This window comes from Opisthocomus hoazin, chromosome 7 (assembly GCF_030867145.1).
Source record: "Opisthocomus hoazin isolate bOpiHoa1 chromosome 7, bOpiHoa1.hap1, whole genome shotgun sequence".
NCBI lineage: Eukaryota > Metazoa > Chordata > Aves > Opisthocomiformes > Opisthocomidae > Opisthocomus > Opisthocomus hoazin.
Genome location: NC_134420.1, coordinates 70,948,989 through 70,970,506, shown reverse-complemented (window position 1 = coordinate 70,970,506; position 21,518 = coordinate 70,948,989). Strand labels below are relative to the sequence as shown.

Sequence of the window (21,518 nt, the reverse complement as noted above, 5' to 3'; positions counted from 1 at the left end):
ACGTAGTCTAGCAGAGGTGACCCTTCCGCACCCCTTTTAAACACACGTCAGAAGCGGCCGAAGCACACACTCCCCCCAGCCGCTCGCCTCAGTTGTGCCCTAACAGACTTCAGGGCGGAGGACGGTGGTTCCCTGCTCAGTCTGTGACCAGCAGGATGAAAAGATCCCTGGACTTGCGAGTGCACCGACTTCCTTCCCGAACCAGCAAATATCCTTTCCCTTTGCGCTAATTAACCCATCTTTAGACTCTACCATTACGTCTGTGACCACATGAAAAAATTAACATTATAAATTCCTTTGCACATGAAAGAAAGTCTCAAGAGAAACAAGAATCACACTGAAAACTCAGTTACTTCAAAACACAGACGCTGCCAGGCATCTCACCGCATCTCATTATGGAATCCACTCGTGACCTCAGTCCCTCCAACAGTTACTGTCAGATGGCAACAGTTTTCTGTTTATACGCTAAACGCTGAATGCTCAACCTGTCCGTCTAATAACAGGGTTTGTTTTTCTCTCGCTGTGTAGAGCTCCTGTTGCTGGCTGTCCGCACCATGCCCATGGCACAATGCCGGTGTGCGAGCAGGCAAAGGGACCGATAATGGTTTTTTCAAGAAGTATTTTATAATGTGTTTCAGGATTCAGGTGCTCATTAACAAACTAAAAGGGGCATTTTCCAAAACCTTCTGCGTTAGCCTAGCTGTAGCAGTGATGACTCTGAAAATGCTGGCCTCAGTCCTTAGCTCTTCGAAGAAGATGGGGTGAGGCCCCATCTGGAGTACTGTGACCAGTTCTGGGCTCCCCAGTTCAAGAAAGATGAAGAGCTACTGGAGAGAGTCCAGCGGAGGGCTACAAGGATGATGAGGGGACTGGAACATCTCCCCTACGAGGAGGAGACACCTGCTGTAGGTGACCCTACTTTGGCAGGGGGGTTGGACTAGATGACCCACAGAGGTCCCTTTCAACCCCTACTATTCTGTGATTCTGTGATTCTGTGAGAGGCTGAGGGAGCTGGGCTTGTTCAGCCTGGAGAAGAGAAGGCTGAGAGGGGACCTAATAAATGCTTATAAATATCTGCAGGGTGGGTGTCAGGAGGACGGGGCCAAGCTCTTTCCAGTGGTGCCCAGTGACAGGACAAGGGGCAATGGGCACAAACTGAGGCACAGGAAGTTCCGTCTGAACATGAGGAAGAACTTCTTCCCTCTGAGGGTGATGGAGCACTGGAACAGGCTGCCCAGGGAGGTTGTGGAGTCTCCTTCTCTGGAGATATTCAAGACCCGCCTGGACAAGGTCCTGTGCAGCCTGCTGTAGGTGCCTGCTTCAGAAGGAGGGTTGGACTAGATGACCCACAGAGGTCCCTTCCAACCCCTACTATTCTGTGATTCTGTGATTCTGTGAAATTCCGATCCAAATATAAACACTGGGACAAATGCGGCGTTCAGTCCCGTGCCAGATGTAACGATCATTATTGTTGCTGCCCCAAAGGAGGGGGGGTACATGCAGCTTCTGCTTTGTATAAAAATTAAGCTGTTCAGGGCTCGGTGTCTTGTCAACCGCCAGAAGACACAGCCCAGTTCCCACAGCCTCGCGCTTCCCCCACGCAGCTCTTGCAGTCCCAGCAGATCTGCAGCGCACGAGAGAATTCAGGAGGGAGAATAAAAAGTCAGGGAACTTCGGTCTCCCTGTTCTCCTGCAGACATCCCAGATGGCCTTGGGTACGGCACCTTCAGGCCCAATGCGTATTTACACACTTCAATCACATGAAGGAGGATTTCAAAAGCCTTCATCTACATCTAAATTCCTCTACGAATCTTGCTTTTGATCTCTCCAGCTATATCCGTATTACCAAATCAGCTCAAGGCTCTACCAGCGCTAGAAATAACCTGGTTTATTCTTAAGATTTAAGTCCTGCCCTGCGCTGGCTCGAGCTCGGTACCAGTTCTGCTGTCAGCAACCTCGGGCACAAGGAGCAGGGGGGATGGCCCACGCTCCACGTCTGCCTCTCCAGGCCGCGTGGACGAGGTCACAGAGCTAGCAGCTCCAAGATCTTAGGACTAAACTGCAGCAAGGAGAGCAACAGCAGCATCGGCATAGGGAATAAAGACGCAGAAGCTCTCTGTAAAAGGAGAAGAGCTCCGCTTCACCTCACAGACGCGCAAAGCGGGCTTGTGTTGGGCTGCACTCACAGACCTTGGAATGGGGCCACCTGAGGAGAAAAGGGTGGATGCATCTATTCTTCCAGTAATGCAGTGATACAGTTGGCTTTGTACTTCTGAGCCAAACAATTGCACATTCACAGTTGGAGGTAGGGTATGAATATTGTCTCTAGCTGATCCCTTGATCCAGTCGTCCTAGCTGAATTAATCACACGCGCAAATCAGTCCAGGATTTGTTGCTGTCAGAGCAGATGGCCAGGCAGACTGCGGTTGTGAGCGAGGCGGGCACATTCTCCTTCCAATTATCCAGCAGCATTTTCCAACAGCAGATATTTAAAATTCGACATTATTTTGAAGAAATGCTAAATCTCTCTTGTTCCTTATTCAGCTCAGTAAGGGCACTGACCCCTAACTTGCTGCTCTGCCTCTGTCATCTGAGGCCTTAGTGAAACTGTCGGATGGCTGGTGCCCCTTTCCACTGAACGTTGTCTGCCCCATTTTTGTCTGCTCTCTTCCCATTTTCTGCAGAAAAGAGGTGACAGCAGCCGCTGCTGTTTGGCGTGGGGATTTCAAGGGTGCGTTACAGTAATTGTTGAGCTGCGCACTGCAGGAAAGGAGAGAGGAGCGGCATTCACGCTACCAGCTGCCTGCCACGGCACACAACAGCGGGGACGGTTAACAGCGCGCCTTTCAAACAGCCTTGACGGGACTTCCCCGTCGCAGTAGTAAATTTGCCATGAAAGACAGCTGTGCTGTTTTACCAGCGTTCACATCTGCTCTGCATTCAGAGCCGCTCTGGCTGCTAATTGCTGTCTTCTCCCCCGGTCTCCTGCTGCGGAACTGCTAGAGCTGTCAGGGGAGCTCGGGCTGAGCTCAGTCACGTTCTGGACGAGATGTCTCACTTGCCACCAGCGGGGAACGAGGTTAACCAAGTGCAGGTCTGCAGTCCCTGAAAGAACAGAACACGACAAAACAGCCCAGAGGAGACAATCCCCCGGTGGTGTGACAAAACGGACCACGCTGATTAACCACCTCCATGCAAATGTATTAAAATCATCTCCTTCATTTGACAGGCGTGTCAGAGAAAAGACACAGAGCCTAGTCAGCCCGAGGCGAGGCCGTACAGGACACGGCAGATAGACGCTGCAGCAGACAGCCTGTTATCCCCACGAGATGACACCATCTTAGCGTCACCGAAAGGAACAGCAGATATGGAAGAAAGCCTGTGAGAACCGGGAGGGGAACGGTGGCCAAGTTTACACAGATGTGAATACAATTTTACACGCCAGCAGCATCCTAACCCGCTGTCAGGGAATACTCACTGCTTAGTCTTTCACCATCTTCCCGCACTGTTTTCCACAAAATGAAAATTGAGTGTTAATAGAAAAATTGAGGGATGTAATTGCGCAGCCTTATGTTCAACCTTTCCATACAGAGTCCTGGCAGATACAAATGGGTATTAATTGGAGAAATTAAAAGCTACTGCCAGGGCTCCTTGCACTTCAGAACTGTTGTGTTCATTGAAACATGGCTGGAAATGAAGCTCCCGATGCCCTGAATGCAGCACAAATCAAGCCAGTCCACCACCTCACCCAGCAGCACAGGGAGAGGCTGCCAATCCCCTCAGCTTGGCTGTCGACCCCCCGAGAGTTCTTTTGAGAGCTACAGCTCCTTTTACTTGCTAAGCTACAGGAACCTGTGTGCCTGCATCACTGGCAGTTCAAGACCGCTCTTTAGGAACAGCAGGGCTTCCTCCCAGGTCCCACAGAAATTCTCTCTTCCCCAGCAGTTCCAGTTTAAGCTCAGTACCCTGACCAGCCTGGAGGCCAGCTCAGCACAGGGGACCCAACACCCTTCTGGAGGAGAAGGGGAAGCAGCAGCTGCTCCACAAACCAGCTCCACAGCGGCTGCCAGACCTAAGGAAGGACCCTGCAGAGAACAACTGTTACCAAACAAGAGTCACAGATGGAGAAGCAAAACCCAAGAACTCCAGCACTGAGATCTATAAACCCCTCTGTGCAGGCATTGCCATATGAAGCTGAGCATGGTTTTCTTCTAACCAGCCACACCTTCAGAGACTGACAAGTCTTACTCTATTTTCTACTGTAACACAGGAACATTCCAGAACCAGCATTCCAGGACAAAGCTTTGTTGGGTCTCTACAGCAGCTAGCACACCTGTACCTACCAAGAGGTGCCTTGGTGAATGCCCACAATGTCCCCACAGAGGTGGTGAGGTCTCCCCTGCTGCAGAAGGCCCTGGGGACATCACCAAAACTGCAGCTGACGTGATTGTGCAAACACTTAAGTGCAGGAGGTGGCCCAACCGCAGCACACCCCAATTTTTGTTCCAAGAGGTGAGGCCCACCTTAAATTACCACTCTTACTACACAGGAGCCTGGCAGGACAAACCCCAACCGCGCTTACATCCGCAGAGTGCCTCGGGTCTGTCCCCCAGCCTCCCTGCCTGCGCCCCCCTCAAGGCTGCCCAGCCACTCTGCCTCGCAACGGCACCGTATCAGCATCTGACCTGCTTGTGCTCATCTCCCCCACCCTCACATGCACCCAAAGGCAACGTGGCAGGACCTTCCCCTGCAAGGAGCAGGTAAGAAGCCTGGGGAGCCAGGTTGTGCTCCAGTCAGTTCCACGATCCATGGGGGATGCGAAGCAGTGGGCACAGGCACGCTGACAAGACCCTGTGACCGGTGTCCCTTCCCCTGCCAGGAGACTGGCACACATGGGCAGCGACTGCCTCAGCTCCTCTTCCAGCTCCTCCAGAACCAGCTACATTTCTCCTCTTCCCTGCACGGTCCCCAAAGATCCTGCCGAGTCAAGGGATCTCCTTAGCCAGCCGGGCGAGCTGCCTGTCCACACAATTGGGAGAGAAAGCCCCGGCTGCGTGCGACACTCGGGCTACACGCACACTGCAGACTCGTACCGCTGCACAGAGCTGTTCCAATTTGTTTCCGACTCCCTTCTCTAGCTTGACTTCACTGAGCACTCAGCTACCCCTTTTTATGTAACTGTTACAAGTCAATGACCTTTCCTGAACGAAAGCAGCCGCCCTTCGCTCCGCACCCCGAGATCTCCTTGCAATTCTCTGTAGTCAGCTTTTGGTTTTACTGTCTCAGTGATCACTACCAGTAAACCATCACCTCGTTTTCTAGTTAAGCATACTCAATGAACAACAGAGAACGCCGCAGGACTCCACAGGTGACCTCCCCCTCTGATGCGAGAGCTATTTATTAATTTTTTTCCCCTCCTTCCCTTTAATCAACTGTTCTTCAGAACCATTCTTCTCCCACAGTGCTGTAGCTGGGTTTTTTTCGGAGCTTTTGACAACAGATTTTGTTGCAACATACTTAGGTGACCAAGATGGCATTTAAGAGCCAGATGTGCTGAAGCAGCTGTGTATTTTCCCCTTCGCAGAGCTCTCTCCCGTGAGAGAAGAGGGTTACTTCTATCACGTTTAATCTGTGGCCCATTAAATGCTGTCCTTCAGCACTGGCAGAAACAACATGCCAGCTCCTGAAGCTGAAGCCCTTGGGTTATCTTTAGTAGTTTCTTCAACAATATAGAAAAAAAAAAAATCTCCAAAGATTGCGAAAGGAAGAAAATGAGGAAAAGGAGTGCTTCGACCAAATTAACCTACGGGTCTCAACCAGTGTCCTGGTTTTGGCTGGGATAGGGTTAATTCTCCTCCCCATAGCTGCTGTGATTTGGATTTAGCAGAAGACTGTTGATAATGCTGATGTTTTCAGTTGTTGATAAGAAATCCAGTACTTTTTCCAGTTTCTGATGTCCAGCTACTGAGCAGGTGTGGAAGAGCTGGGAGGGAGCACAGACAGACAGGCTGGCCAGCAGCAATATTCCATACCACAGACATGATGTTTGGCTTATGAGAGGGGGGTAAGAGGAATCATTTTTCCAGGAGTTCAAACTTTTCCATGAGTTTGGTCTTTTCCCGCAAGTTTACCCAAATCCTTGAAATTCAAGAGCTTTGGGAAACCCACAGGTTCCATGACTGGTACTCGCGAACTGGCTACACAACTGGTCATCAGGCAGTGAGGAAAACTGTATTGTGCATAGCTTCTTTTGCATATTCATTAGTAGTAGCAGTAGTATTTCCTCTGTTGTCTTATTAAACTGTCTCTACCTCAACCCAGGAGTTCCCCCTTTTGCCCATTCTCCTTCCCATCCTGCTGGGGGGGATGAGTGAGCGGCTGGCTGGTGCTTTGGTGCCGGCTGCCAGGTTAAGCCACAACAGACAGGAAAGAGATGAGCCAACAACTGTGAGAAGCAAACAGTACAACCGAGTTCCTTGGTCTCCTTCAAGCTCTGGGGTCTCCTTCACACCCCTGTTCAGCTGGCACCTTGACCTTCTCGGAGAGGTGCAACACAGAAGCCCAAGTGGCATTTCAGAGTGGAACCGAGCCCCCGTGCTGCCTTGCAGCTCACAAGTGTACACATCGAGTTTTGCGGCACAAAGCCATGGAGGACGGCAGTTATCCCACAATACTCCACCAGCTGCTGTCCTCTCCCCACCCTTCACAGCAGACGGAAAGAGGAACTATTTTAGGTAGAAGAGCAAGCGAGGGAGCACATTCCAGACTGAAGACCATGCTACAGGTCCAAAGCGAACTCCAGGAACCTGAGAAAAGGAGGAAGGTCATGCCTAGTATTCATAGCTTTTCCCCCGTCAGACACTTATGCTAGATGTGCTTCTTTGCAATTAAAACAGGGCAACAGAACCTCTTAATTAAACATTTTATTTAAACAAATACAAGCACCATGCTTAGCAAAAAAGATTTGGTTTAAAGTAGACATGCAATGTGAACTAGCAGAGACTAAACAGCATATGGAAGTTGTACTGGTTACTGATATTTTCACGGAATTGCCAAATTCTCAAAAGTGGCCATGAACCTCTCACACCTTTTAGCCCCCACAGCACCGGTGCCAACCCTGACACATCACCGTGCACGAGTCACACCGAGTCTGGGTCGTGTGGCAAAAGCAAGAGTTTCCCCGCGCCCCTCCTCGTGTCCCATCGCACCTCCGTTTCACAGTTACCAGATGTGTGTATCAAAAATAGACGTTGTATGGCATTTCTTTTTTGAGCACGCTGAAGTGAGGAGCTGAACTCCCTTGCTTTTGCATGTTTCATCCAGACCCCTGTGACCAGTTTAACACTGTTTCTGGACTGGCTATGTTACAGTTAAAGATACAAAAATGGAATCCTGGTACAAATGCATGAGATGTTCCTTTGGAGAAGTGAAAAGGTGTCAACACCTGCATTATTGCCTCCTTTGATAGATCAAAACAGCATTCATGATACTAGAAAACACACTTAAACCATCAAATACCAGCATTTAAATTTTGTTTTCGTTAAAAATATTCAAACAATACAAGTCCATTTTATTGGCTGACATGCAAACTCATGCTTTAATTCAGCTTACCATCAATTAACGGGATTACAAGAGCTGTATCCCAGCCATCTACTCAATATTTAAAGCAAACCAGATTAATTGTGGCAGAAGTCTCCCTTTGAGAGACCTTTAACTCCAGGCCAAGGATTTTATGGCCAGCTTACTAACTCCTGAAAAATAGGAGCTCGCAATGGAAAATGCTGACTCTCAGACCTTTAGCTACAAAGGCTCCCATAGGTGGCATCAGTTCATTTCTATTGGCCTTTAGTTTGAACCCTCTTTAGAGATCTGAAAATTCCAGACAAATGTAGGTCCACAGACAAGGAACTCGCTAGTAAAGCGCAGTCAGAACATACTGGCCTTCTGAACGCAGACACGCCTGCCTCTCGCTGATCTTAAGGGGGAAGCAGTACGGAAAACACAGTTCTAAAGATAAGGTGGGAAAAGTAAGTCATGAAAACAAGTATTATCTGTGCAGGAGAGATTTTGACATAATTAACGTCTTTGTTTAATCAAGTATTAGCACTATCTGTATCTCAAGAGCCTAGGACAGTAAGCAGCAGGCAGTTGTGTCAGAACACTGCATTAAACCCAAGGAAACCACAAACAAGCCTAGAAGAGCAAACATCCTCTGCACAGTCCTTCCCCAAGTACCTGCAGCTGCTTCCTCACTTCCACAGCTCAGAGAGGGGAAGGAGGTACAGCTACCAAGCAAGGCTGGCTGAAGAACACCGGTGGGCTGAGCAGCAGCAGCATCACCTTTCACGAGACAGTGGGCTTTAACCCTCTCATCAGGATTTGTTTGCTTTCTACAAGACTTGAGGGGCAGCACCCAAGGCAGAAAGTCCTTACGGGAGGCAACAAGAACATCCGAAGTGAAAAGAACTCAGACTGAAGGTACAGCCATAAGTAGCAATATTTCCTTGGCAGCAGGTGGAGTGATCTAGAGATGAAGAATCAAATTCAGTGATCTGACTGCAGCAACTCCTCCCTTCTCCTCTCGAGAGAGACAGGCCCCTTCTACAGTTCTTTTTGTCAGGACCTGTGCAAGCAGCAGTTGGATGCTGGCAGCCCACCAGTGTACGAAGTACAGTGACAAAGATGATGAATCCAGTTTTCCCCACTGCAAATCAAGCTGAACATTACAAGTGGCAGCTTCCCTCTCACCCGCGCTGTACTTTGACATGCCTTACCTTTAGCACAATGCCAACAAAACAAGATTTTTGCTGTTTCAAGACTGAGGTTTAGAATGACACTATTCTTTAAGCCAAAATCTTACTTATACAAATGTTTGTCACAAGACATACTGTTTTTATTGATCTGTAGTACAGAATGATCAAGCAACAGTTTCATAATCAACGTTTTTTTTGTCCAGGGAAACGAAATTGTTTTTCCAGTTCACTACGTTAACACAGAAATTTAATTTTAATTACAAGCATTGCTTTCCCGCACTGAAAGATCAATTTAATCAGATCATTCTAACATGTATTTTGAAAAGCTCCTCTCAAGTCAGATTTGTATACAAATAAATGAGCAGTTACATCAAGCTAAGAAGAGATTTACCAACACTGAAGACCTTTGCAAATGAATTCCTTGTGATCTTAGAGGAATTAGTGTCTTAACACTAACACAACGTATGTTTACAAACAAAAAATAAACCTTCTTTCAGCAAAGGTTTCACAGCATGAAATACTGGCCTCCAAACTCAACACTGCATTCCTTCTCACCAAACAGATCTGTTAGGGCAGCTGCATTTTAAGGTACGTTATCAACAGGAAGCTGCTCTTACGCAGATACTTACTCAGCAGCACAACAAACACTCATGAGCAAGACAGTGAGAGGCTGTCACGAGTGCTCCTTTTGCCACTGCATGGGCTGAACGTGTCCCATATCAGACAACTACGCTATTGAATATAAAACAGACCTGTAAAAAGACTGGTCGTTTATAAAAGTTAAATACTATTTTCACATTAGAATATTTGCTGTTTCAAAGAGATGAACTGTAAGTAAATGAAAATCAAATGGTCACTTACGCAAAAGCTTTATCTGGAATGTCATTTTCACCAACAAGCAGTTAAGAAAGTTAGAGACTGTAATTAAAGTACTCAAAAACTGTGTGGCCAACTTTTATAACAAAAGAGATATAAATCATTCATTATCACAAAAAGCTTTAACCTCCTGACTCCTAAAAATGGAGTAGATGACTAATTTCGAAGAAAATGAGGTTAGCTTTTTTTTTTTACACAGATGTCAAGTGGAACACTAGGCACTAGGAAAAAAAAATGTTACTTGGTTTCTTTAACAAAGTTTTTTTACCAAATTTATAGTAAGTGGCAGTGTAAAATTCTCAAGTCATTTTAAAGCTAACAAATTAAAGGCACACAGTATTAACAGGTGTTCACGTAACAGGAAATGAGCAAAGAGGTAAACTTCTTAACAGTGTAATAAGTTATATATGCAAGATACCTGGTACGAGAGTAACCAGAGTTGTAATTCAGCCCTTAGTTATCACCTAGTTCCTGTAAGACTATAGTAGCATGAGAACTGGACAGTCAAAGCTTTGCCCTGAAATTCAGCAAGATTGACTCTGTCAACTGAGGAATTACTGGAATGCCAAAAATTAGTTCCGAGAATTTGAGAAAGTTCACATGGACCCGACGGAAAGAAAAATTAATGGATTTGCTGTACAAGGATTTTGTCCTTTTAAAACTAAACGCTTCCAGGGAGTAGTTTTCAAAATTGAGAAGACATTAAGTCAAAAACTCTGAAAAGTAAGTGACAGTACATAATGTCTGCATATAAATGGCTAGTATACGTCATAAGGATGCATTTGTAGCTCAGAAAAGTTAGCGTCAGCTTCCAAATTGTGTTTGCAGATAGTTACAAATCCAGAATGGAACTATTTTAGTTATAGAAATATTAGTCACAAGAGTGCAAAAGAAGTCCCTGTAGAGAAGTATTCCCTTTTAACTGGTACAAATAAGGAAACATCTGCAAAGATTTGTTACTTCAAGGAGACAGACCTGCTATTCTTTGCACAAACTTTGCACAAGAGATATACTGCAGGAGACAGATGTAAATACAGTGCATTTCTTAGCTGTAAGTATTCATGTCTGGTTCCAGTATTATCAGGATGGTACATAAATACTTATCACAGAGGTTTTCTTAATGGAAGAAGCCCAGTTTCTCACGCAGCCATTCTTCAGTTAGGTCTTCTGTATTTCTTATTTCAAATACCTAAACAAATTGCAGTGCAGAAATTCATGAGGTGATGGTACTTGAAAGGGATAAGCATACAGCGTGCAATCAGTATCTTTCCACACAAGTTGTTTGAGCCGTAATAAACTAGCAACCAACCCAGAGTTTTCATGTGCTTTCTTGAAAGGATCAGTTAATATTCTAAAGTAACATCAATGGAAAATACACAAGACCAAGAGGCAAGGAGTATTACAAACTGGAACAAGAATTCCATAATTCCTATTTCTAGACTTCATTTAATGAATATGTGAGAACAGCACATGTACTACATTTTAAAGTTACTCTGAAATGGCACCAGCTCATATGCATCCTCAACAAGAAGACTGTCTGTTTGAAGAATACAAATTAATTTAACCCCTGGGCTGAATTAAGCCCAAAGTTCAGGCACTTTGCTCAGCCCAAGACAGAGTTCTTCCTTCTTTGAACTGAAATAAATCCATATTATCCAGTAGCATATTGTCTTCCCTGTAAGAAACAAGCCTGGGATACCTCAGAATAGAAAACTTGTAAAAAAAAAAACACCAATCCAAAGCTTTGCAGAAGTCTCAAACAAGCCTTTAATGTAGCCTTGAAGCAGAAAACATACTCCTTACATTCCATACGGCCAAGTAACTGGTTTGTTTGGGTTTTTTAACCCTTGAAGGAGGCTAAATTAATACTGTATTGCTAACTGGCGTCTTTGAGATGCTCATAAGTGGATCATCTTTTCAGAAGAGGCAGGGAAGTAAATTTTACAAATCCATAGGCCTTCAAAATTGTTCTTGTAGGCAATGAAAACAAGAAAAAAGATTTTAACTGCAATTACTATTCTGAGAACACTGAAAGTGTTGGGGGTTGGAACCAGATGATCTTTAAGGTCCCTTCCAACCCTTACCATTCTATGATTCTATGATGATAAGAATACATAGCTGCAAAAAGTATCTGTAGGCCTCCGTAGGCCAACAGAATGGATGGGATCTTGTACGACTCACAAAACAAGCTTCTTGGGGAACCTGCTGTTTGGAATCAACTTCCTATTTAGTCTTGTTCTCAGCCATTTTATCATTTTAATCTTCTTCAGGAAACAATTCAAGTTTTGTATCTTTTCTTCCTCATTTCCCATCTCTGCTGGAGTGGGCTCTGGACACTGCTTCTTGTATTTAGACAGTGATCCACTACTATCAATTAATACTGATTTTTTTTTTTAAGTAAAATAAAGGGAAAAAAAACAAAATTCAGTTAGAAGAACTGATCAGCTTAACAGAAGGCAAGCTAATATACAAGCCACTGAAAAATGTAAGAGGACTCAGTGAGTCACATGCAGAATCACGCCAGGAGGAAGTCACAGCATGAGTTAAAATGAAACACAGCTCAGCAAGTGGCAAGAATAAAGCACATCTGAAGAGCAAGTAAGCAACCCGAACTGGAGACAGACTGTCTTCTCCAGCTTCAAATGAAGATATCATGGATCTCTATATCCACTCCTAGGCTTTCATTCAAAAGCCTTTCAGACTGAACTTCTTCCACTCGACAGGCGACAGTAACTCTGAAACAGCTAGTCCCCCAGCTTTCACCTTCTCATCAACGAGTCTTTCTCACTCACTGAAAATCGCCTTCCTCCTCACGGAATTCTTCTGTTCTAGCAAAGATGCTAGAGTTCTCAGGCCTCTAAGATGCCATTTCAACAGACTAAAAAAAGATTTCTCGGGGCTGCACTGATTGCTTCCACCATCTCATCTTCTGCTTCCCTCCTATTTACTCCTGTCAACTTGGCGTCTAACATAAAACTGAGAAACCCTTTCTCACAAGGTAAAGCTTAGAAGTTCACAGTTCTCTTATTGGCCCAATACACATTTTTACTGGGACATTAAAGTACTCAGTGATGATAAGGAAGACCAAAAGGGAATGGTGAAGCCATTTCACACTGTATGAAAAACCTGAAGTGACCGCTGACACTATTTAGCTTTAATGGTTGAAACTAAGAAATCTAGGTGCCAATTAAGCAGATTTCAAAGATCTCCAACATGACAATTAGGTGAATGCAGTGATTTTTTTCTAATCTCAGTACTGGATGAAGCAAATCCCGAAAGATTTAGAACTATTCACCACTTGGCACGTATGTTACTTATTCTGAAGGCTACGTTCTGCAAGCATACAGCAAAACTAGGCTGCACCACACCACACTAAGACTTCAGTCTATTCTTCCCATCAATAAATTCATTCCCTAAAGTAAAGACATCCATCCTACTGATGGGTGTTTTAGTCTTAGAGAACACTCTCCTTCCTGTACCTAAACCTCCAGAAACCTCCACGTATATCCCCTCTCTTCAGTCTTCCTACAACAGAGCCTGCTCACTGTAATTACAAAGTCTTACAACACCCATCTTGCAATAGGGGCAAGCAAGGCACAAAACAGCTTCTGCAACCTGCATTCACCAGGGAGACAGTTATTCAACTAGTCAAGTATACCTTAGTGAGTTCAGCTGTCTGTACAAGCTTATTCTTGCTTCCAGCATACATCATCTGCTGTTCAGGCTTACATCCTGTAGTTGTGTGGAAAAAAAAAAAGAGGCTTTGTTTAGTTATTTTGACTGAAACACACACACACACACACAAAATCTTCTTTTTGAAAAGAATCCAAACTGAAAGCTGAAGTCTCCATTCAGAAAAGTGACCTATTTCTTTATATACATTATCATCCTTAATCTTACTTTCAGATCTGGTACTTGAAAAGCATTTCCAGAAGTAACAGTTGTGCAGGTTCAGTTGAAGGTCTCAACACGCACCTGTATTTCTGCTTGGACCTAACAGCAACTATTGCAGCAGTCAAACTTGAATCACAACAGCCAACAAAGCAGCACCTCCCACCAGCAGTGTGCCGATTACACTACATTCAGTTCTTTGCCCTCTTGCTGTTTCTGGAAGATTCCCATGTTTTTGCTAGTTACACATACACAGATCTTTATAGCACATCCCTTTGAGCTGGAGTCAAGCTGAGAGCAAACCAAGTCAGTTTGAATTTGTTGTTCTTTCTCCTAATCTCTCCCCAGATACCCCAACTGAATTGGTAGCTCGAAATTACTCCCCTCCCACCCCAAACACAGAGCAACTTCAGTCACAGTTGAAGTTAACTGCTGTTTAGAGTCCCAACTAACGGTTCGTTGTTCCTGACTCCAGTATCAGTCTAACCACTAACTTATGTTTGCAGAAAATTTTTTGAAACAAAAAACCTCAAGAAAAAAAAAGGCTTTTCTTTACAATTGCCTATTTACAAGTTTCTAGATTTGAGTGTACTTTTAAATCTTGCTACACATAAACAACATGCCTAAGCTCTCTTTTCCTATGAGGTACTACAAGTCTGCCTGCTTTGCTATTTCAAGGTCTCACAGGAAGTTTCTCACTGCTGTTCTAACTCAAAGTATCTGTCTTTCTGAAGAGAAGTAACACCCAGAACATTCACACAAAGATTCTCAGGTAGCTATAGAAGAACATGCTCACTAGTTGCTAAACTCTTTTACCTACCTAGTTATTCTAGTTCTGAGTAATGCAGGGTAAAACAATGCAATCAGTTTATCTTCTTTTAGAGGATAACAAGGATAATCCAGCAGCACCAGCAAGCTACCCTATTACAGTTCAGAACACAGATGGAAGCCACAGGAGCAATTCAGTTCTCTAAGTCCAAATCAAGTCACAGGTTATTTGGCTTCTGTTAAAATTACGCAGTTCCCTGCGCAGGTATGTTTATGTTTAGGGCTGCTGTGATGCAAGCAGAAGAAGCTACTACTCTGTATAAACCCGGGGACGATCCAAGATTACAGTCTCTGCTTGAACACAGCTTGTTCACCCAGCACTTTCACCTGCCCAGATCCGGGTTATGGAGCCCTCTTTTCCTCCTTTTCACCCATACCCGTGACAGCCCTTTAGACCTTCACATTACAGCACTGTTTGGATGCGTCCTCTGTTGCTGCCCATTGCATACAGGTCCCCTGGGAAACCCTCCTCTCCAATCCCATCCTAACCCTTTCACAGGAGGAGAGGAATTTCTTCCCACCCAGTCACTAGCATCCGAATAGTGAGATGGACAGGGGTGAACAGAAACTCTCAGGAACGGAGGTGGTATCTTCCAGCCCTCTCCTCGCTCATTTCCTGAGCCTTGTCTAGTCATATTTTGAGGATTCCCTAAGATCTGAGGGGAGGGTGACAGGAAACACATTAGGTTAAACCTACATGAATAGATGCAGAGTGCTGCAGGCTCCTTTCCTTTGCAGGAGGGTGTTGCTGTGCACACCACTGAGAACAGTGGGCAGGCACGTTTGGAAGGACCCACCTTTTGGTCAGCTATGCAGGCAGCTAACACTTCTGTTCAGCCTTCCAAAATGGAAAAGAGGACCTCTTCTACCACGCTTCCCAAGGGCCCCAGACGCAAACCCCAGAGGCAGTGAAAACCTCCACCAACCAGGGAGATCTGGGCAGATGGAAGTGTTGATACTTGTCATGAGCTGACGGCGAGGATGGAGCTAATACACTATGGAGATTCCTCTCTGCTAAAGAAGGTCTCCAGATAATGCCATAGCTTTACGGTGCCTTGCTTCCAGCAGTGGCATAAGCAAATCTAGCCTTAAGCACCCGAACCACTATTCGAGCATTAAGCACTCATTTTATCTTCCATAGCAAAGAACATTCCCGTATTTACAGCACATAGAGGCTACCATTCACAATGTTCACTCACCAACTGGACTGGAGAAGATAAAGCACAATGGATAAGAAACTCTTCCATCATCATGCTGGTACTTGTAACTATACACAATAAATGTTTTTTCTGAGGTTAAAGAAACTAAGAAATCAATGATTTCATTAGGATATAATCCTCAGTTATCAGAGCTTGATGCAGGGACAAGTCAGTCTTGCTTTGTAGAAGATGCTTTAAATTTGATTAGTCTCACTGTTCTCCTGTTTTCACTTCCATATTTGACTTTCAGACAGACCCCGCCTGTCTTTACCAACCTCTACCGCTGCCGGGTGCAAGGGCTGTCTCGGAGAGCTAAAAGCACCCTTTCATCGCAAATATTCCTCTCCCAGCTTTGTAAAAAGACTTCCCACACCCACCAACATGTTCTGGGCTTAATGAAAGCCAAATTCTTTCTCTGCAGACTAAGCACTTCATTGTTTCAGGTGTTTTGCTGGATTTGAACTCAAGTTTTCGCTAGGACTCCTGCTTTACAGGCTCCTACTGCACTATGGCCATGAAAGGAAAGATTCAGAAAGGCAAGTGGAATAGTGCCAGCCAGCTTCTGAGGATAATGGTGGCAGATATTTTCTTCACTTGTAACTTAAGTACCCCTCTTATTTCATCTAGTTAAAGAATGATTTACTTGCCCCACCTTTTTTTTTTTTTAATACAGGGATTCTTGCCTAGATCACATGCCTACAGCACTCCCAGAATGAGTAACTGCAGCAAAATAACAATGGCCACATGCTGAGAAAGTACCGAAACAGATCCTACGTTACACAGGCACTTTTCTGTATTTAGAAGCAGCCACATATAAAACTGGTACAGTTCACTCATTTTACATTAACAGCAGTGTGGTTTCGCTTTACTTCCCCAGACATTATATAGTCTAAAAGAAAATAAAAGAGAGAGAGACTTAAATGTGTCAGTCACTGTTTCAACAAGTGGGACAGTTGTTTCCTGCACCATGAGAACTCATTGTTAGATTATCTCACAAACCAAATACCAGTAAAATCGCACTGCAGGCAAGTATTGGCCTAAAAAGGTGAAGTCCAACTGTGAACGTTTTGAACAGCTTCCAGGAGTAAGACCAAATGCCAGCAGCACAAGAAGGATATCGAGGTTGTCTCTCGGGCAGCTCATCTTTTAGCTCATCGGGAGAAATACCCTGGCAACATTAAACACAAGCAATATTTGAACAAATGGTCTTGCACTTGAAGGTATACTATGAAGGTTAAAGCAGAATAATGGAACAGTGAAACAGCTGTAAGTTAGATGTACATCTATGGTTGAACTGATAACGATCTCTCACACAAATTACTAGAGCAGTTTAGGAAAACTTGTGTGCTAATAGATTCCTATGACTAAACACAGAATTAATGTTAGCGTGAATAATCATCCCTATTTTAGGCATAATGAGTTTGGAAAACATTTTTGGCTCTAGTTGGATATGCTGGCAGCTACCATGTTTTTCTAACTGTAGTACTAAACAGAAGTAAGCAAGCACACACCAGAAAGTGTCTGTTAAAATCAGCTACATAAATGGTGCTTTTGAAAAATCCAGTCCCTTCTCCTTGAGCATTCTATTTAAATGTTACATTAACGTCTACATTCTAGCAAATAAGAGCTACGGTTAATGCTCAAATCCCTGGGAAGGATTTAATTTTGCCCTATGAACCATTAAGAAACACGACATGCTGGGCTGACCTTATTATGCCACCTATCAAATTTAGAGTCTGCAGAGGATTAGCAATCCTAGTTTCTAATTGATGGCGGATCAGCTCAGAGACAAACGTGCACATCTATGTGGAAACACAGCAGAAATCTCTTCAAAAAGCCAGCAGGTGCCAAAGATGCTTTTTACATGGTTGTATCATAACAGCTTTCAAGTAACTTTTTTTGTGCAATTAATTAGTCAACTCAATTGCTTCTGCATAATTCCTCTATTAACAGTGCTGTGCTTTACATGCAGAGTGACCATGCATTTAAATAAGCTCATGACCCAAATTAGATTAAGAGTTTGATAACAATTTGAAACTAAGGCAGTACCTTAGAGACAACAATACATTGCAGGCTGAAGATACTCTTATTTACAATTCATTTAACAAACCTCATGCTCCTCATCCAGTACCACCAACTGCTTATCCTTGTCGATTTTCACTATAAATCAAAATAAAACATGGATCAGTGTTTTTCCAATTGATTTATACAATGCATGCACGAAGCTTTTCAACATTCCTCCATAAGTATATTACTTGTGCATCCATTCTGTTTCTCCAGTCTAGCCCACGACTTCACAAAATCACTGAAGTGCAGAGTCTAAGTGCTGTCCATTGCAATACACTCTTCTCAAATTTCAAACACAGAAATGTCAACACCCCCCCCACTTAAAGGCTACAAAATTTAAAAACTCAAAATGACTGTGCCTTGACTTTTTTTTACTATCTTTTTTACAAACAGCGGTAGATTCTGAGCCGCAATTAAGTATAAATTCTCTATTAAGAGCAGATGCAGTCTTGTGTCATAAGAACAGTGCTGCTTTACTGTTAAAATTACAGGCAGAATTGGAAGTACTGAAGTTCATACAAGAAACAGCCTCTTGGGTCACATTTACCTGTTACAGCAGCAACATTACATGGGAAGGAAAAGAGGAGGCAGGATTTGCTGCAAGCCCTTGCAATTTGTCTCAAACGTGTTTTTAACTTACTTATTATGGCAGCATTATTGGTTTCTTTACGAAACCGGAATTTTCTCAGTTTCTCCACCAGGTCTTCAGCAACATCACAAACCACCAGAGATTCACTCTACAAAAAGGAAATGGCAGAGGGGAGGGAAAGATAAATCTTTCTAGTAAACCAGAAAAAAATCCCCATGCCACACATACACGCGCATAAACCCTATTAAAGTGAAACTGCATGCAATTTGTCCACACACAAAAACCAGGAAAACCATGGATGAAAGCAGATTTTAAAAACACAATAACAGAACACTTCTCTGTTTTAACACGCGTCCTCAAAGCCACACAGTTAACCAGGAACATTTTATTAGCTATTCCTGAAGTAGGATTATTCTTATAGCTCTTACAAATAAACAAATTTTAGAGCTCGTTTGCCAAGACAAGTCCTGAAATAAGGAAGCCCCTTAGAGTGTCAGTAAACTGGCTAAAGTAATTTAAGCATTTAAAATGCTAGGAGCTACTATTAGTATTTCAGAAGAACACAGTAATCAAGGGTCACTACTTATTTTTACCCACAAAAATATTAACTGAACTTTTGAGATTCGCACACACAGAAAGTATTTAAGACATTTCAATCAAAGAGCACGCATACTTGTCCCCCATGTGCTTATATGTCACTAACTCCAAGTTTCAGAAGAAATGTCCAGATAACATATTAGTCATCACACTGAAAATGGGGAAGGAAACGATCATTTCACAAGCAACCATGCAGGTTATCTTCCATTACACACGCAATTTTTAAACTGTACCAAGCCGACCACTGCCATTTCCTGAGCAACACTTGATACACACAGCCTCTGTCACCACCGTGAAGAGATGCATGCCAACTAGATGAAAAGTTATTTCACATCTCCAGCTTACTCATATTATTGCATTTGTAAATTCCTAAGGCATCAAGGCTTTCGTGCCAAAACAACTGTTATTTCAAGACTTCTTTAAAAAAATCGATCAAGTGAAAAAAACAGTTGTGAGATTCCCTATCACAAGCTCTACTAAAGAGCTGTTTCATTCAGACAAATCACTGCTTACAAATCAGAAGTTACTATTTAAACTCCGAGTTTTGCCCCCCACTCAACACTGCCTTGTTTGTGAGGTTCTCCTCAAAAAGCAGAGCAGCGTCTCTCCTTCCCCACTTCCAAAACCACCTTGCAAATATCCTATGTTTGTTGTTACTCCTAAAACGACTTCCACCTTCACCACATTCTGGCACAAAGTCTTGTGCCTCTGCTTCCTTCCAACAGCTGGAGAGGAAATGGGGCTCTGCTGCGACAGGACAGGTCAGGCACTGTGTGCGCAGCCTTCGTTATTTTGCTCGCTTCCCCTAAATGTTAAAGATTGTTCTTGGCTCCCTCTGACCCACAAATACCATTAACACCCATTCTCACTACTTCAGGAGGTCTCTATCTAAAAAAATACAGAATTGAGGGCTGCATTTCAAAGTTGAACTTATATTTTGTATCAAATGCTCTTTCCCGAGGGAAGCATTTCTCGCAGCCCTCTGGGCTCAGCAGTTTCCTGACACCTTCCCCAGGGTAAGCAGTGCTCTCGCACACACCCGTGCAGCCACGCAAACACAAACCCCTAAAAGAAGCTGAGGGCTGTGCCCACAAAACACACAGTGACCCCAGATTCCGCTCGTCTGTCGAGGCTGAGCTGGCTCACCAGCGCTCCGTTTAATAAAAAAAACCCTAAAGCACGCCAAGTGCAGAGACAGGAGGGCTGCACAGCGGGGGGGGGGCTGCTGCCGGCTACCCGCAGCCCCCATTCCCACCAGCCTTGGACTTCAGGGCTTCTCCACTCCTTCCCCCCGCAGGCTGCCGGCGCCCAGCAGCCGAACAACCGACGAGCTGCTCTTCCCGGCGGGGCTGCAGCCGGGCACGGCCCGGCCCTGGGGGGGGTCGGGCAGGGCCGGGCCGTCGGAGCCTCTCAGGGCGGCACCCTCAGACCGAAGGGCACCGGCTCGCCCTGAGGAGAACGGCGCCCGCCCCGCCGAGGGCACCTGCTCTCCCCTCACCGCTCCCTCCCCAGCGCGCCGGGACACCGGCCCCACGCCACCCCCCTCCCGCCCCGGTTCTCCTCAGGCGGCGCGGGCTCCTCTCACCATCTTGCGCGCGCGCAACCGCCCAACCGCCGCCGCTCGCGCGCCAAGAACGGAAACGACCGCGCCGCCACCCGCCGCCGCCTCCTGACCCGCCTGCGCGCTGCGCCTGCGCAGCCCAGGCACCTTCTCCCCTTCCCCTCTGGCCAATCAGCACCGCTGCCCCGACTAGGCGGGCGGCGTCACCCGCCTACGGGTAGCGGGAAGGCTCAAGGGCCGCCGGGCGCGACCAACGTGCCGCGAGGGGAGGGAGGGAGTGGAGGGAAGGGGCACAGCAGGGTGCGAGGCCCGTGCCCCTTCCCCCCTCCCTCGTTGCCGTGGCGCCGAGGCCCCGCCCACCCGCGGAGTCATGGCAACGGGGCGGGGCCGTGTGCAAGCGGCGGGCGGGGCCGGCTGCCGGCGAGCGGCGGCGCTGGCCCGGGGCGGGATCGGGCCCGGCGGGGCCGGCTGCTCGGCGGTTACCGTGCCTGGAGGGGGGCAGCGTGTGAGCCCTGATCCGCCGGGATCCGCCCCGTGCCGAGGTGGGAGGGACCTGGGAGTGCTGGGGGACGACAGGGTGACCGTGAGCCAGCAGTGTGCCCTGGCTGCCAAGAAGGCCAATGGCATCCTGGGGTGCATCAGGAGAAGTGTGGCCAGCAGGACGAGGGAGGTTCCCCTCCCCCTCTGCTCTGCCCTGGTGAGGCCCCATCTGCAGTGCTGTGTCCAGTGCTGGGCTCCCCAGTTCAAGAAAGATGAGGAGCTACTGGAGAGAGTCCAGCAGAGGGCTACGAGGATGGTGAGGGGACTGGAGCATCTCTCCTCCGAGGAAAGGCTGAGGGAGCTGGGCTTGTTCAGCCTGGAGAAGAGAAGGCTGAGAGGGGACCTTCGAAATGCCTCTAAATATCTGCAGGGTGGGTGTCAGGAGGATGGGGCCAGACTCTTTCCAGTGGTGCCCAGCGACAGGACAAGGGGCAACGGGCACAAACTGAAGCAGAGGAAGTTCCAGCTGAAGATGAGGAAGAACTTCTTCCCTCTGAGGGTGACGGAGCCCTGGCCCAGGCTGCCCAGGGAGGTTGAGGAGTCTCCTTCTCTGGAGATATTCCAGACCCACCTGGACGCAGTGCTGTGCAGCCTGCTCTGGGTGACCCTGCTTGGGC

General features: G+C 45.9%; 1 protein-coding gene across 1 annotated transcript; it reads right to left on the bottom strand.

The window, feature by feature from the left end:
* Positions 1-6,908: 6,908 nt before the first annotated feature.
* Positions 6,909-20,571, bottom strand: GMFB (glia maturation factor beta). The gene is made up of 7 exons (XM_075427145.1): positions 20,386-20,571; positions 18,255-18,351; positions 17,658-17,707; positions 16,666-16,715; positions 15,548-15,630; positions 13,288-13,361; positions 6,909-10,818 (listed from the first exon to the last, which is right to left on the bottom strand). The coding sequence occupies exons 1-7, from the start codon at positions 20,386-20,388 to the stop codon at positions 10,747-10,749; spliced, it is 429 nt and encodes a 142-aa protein (XP_075283260.1). The 5' UTR covers positions 20,389-20,571; the 3' UTR covers positions 6,909-10,746.
* Between the last annotated feature and the right edge of the window lie 947 nt (positions 20,572-21,518).

Excerpts from the sequence above, each read along its gene's own strand:
- GMFB (XM_075427145.1), bottom strand. Across the intron at positions 16,716-17,657 it reads TACTGGATGAGGAGCATGAG|GGTATTTCTCCCGATGAGCT; the intron begins GTTTGTTAAATG and ends TAATGTTGCCAG. Across the intron at positions 10,819-13,287 it reads AGACAGCTGAACTCACTAAG|GTATTTGAAATAAGAAATAC; the intron begins GTATACTTGACT and ends CAATTTGTTTAG.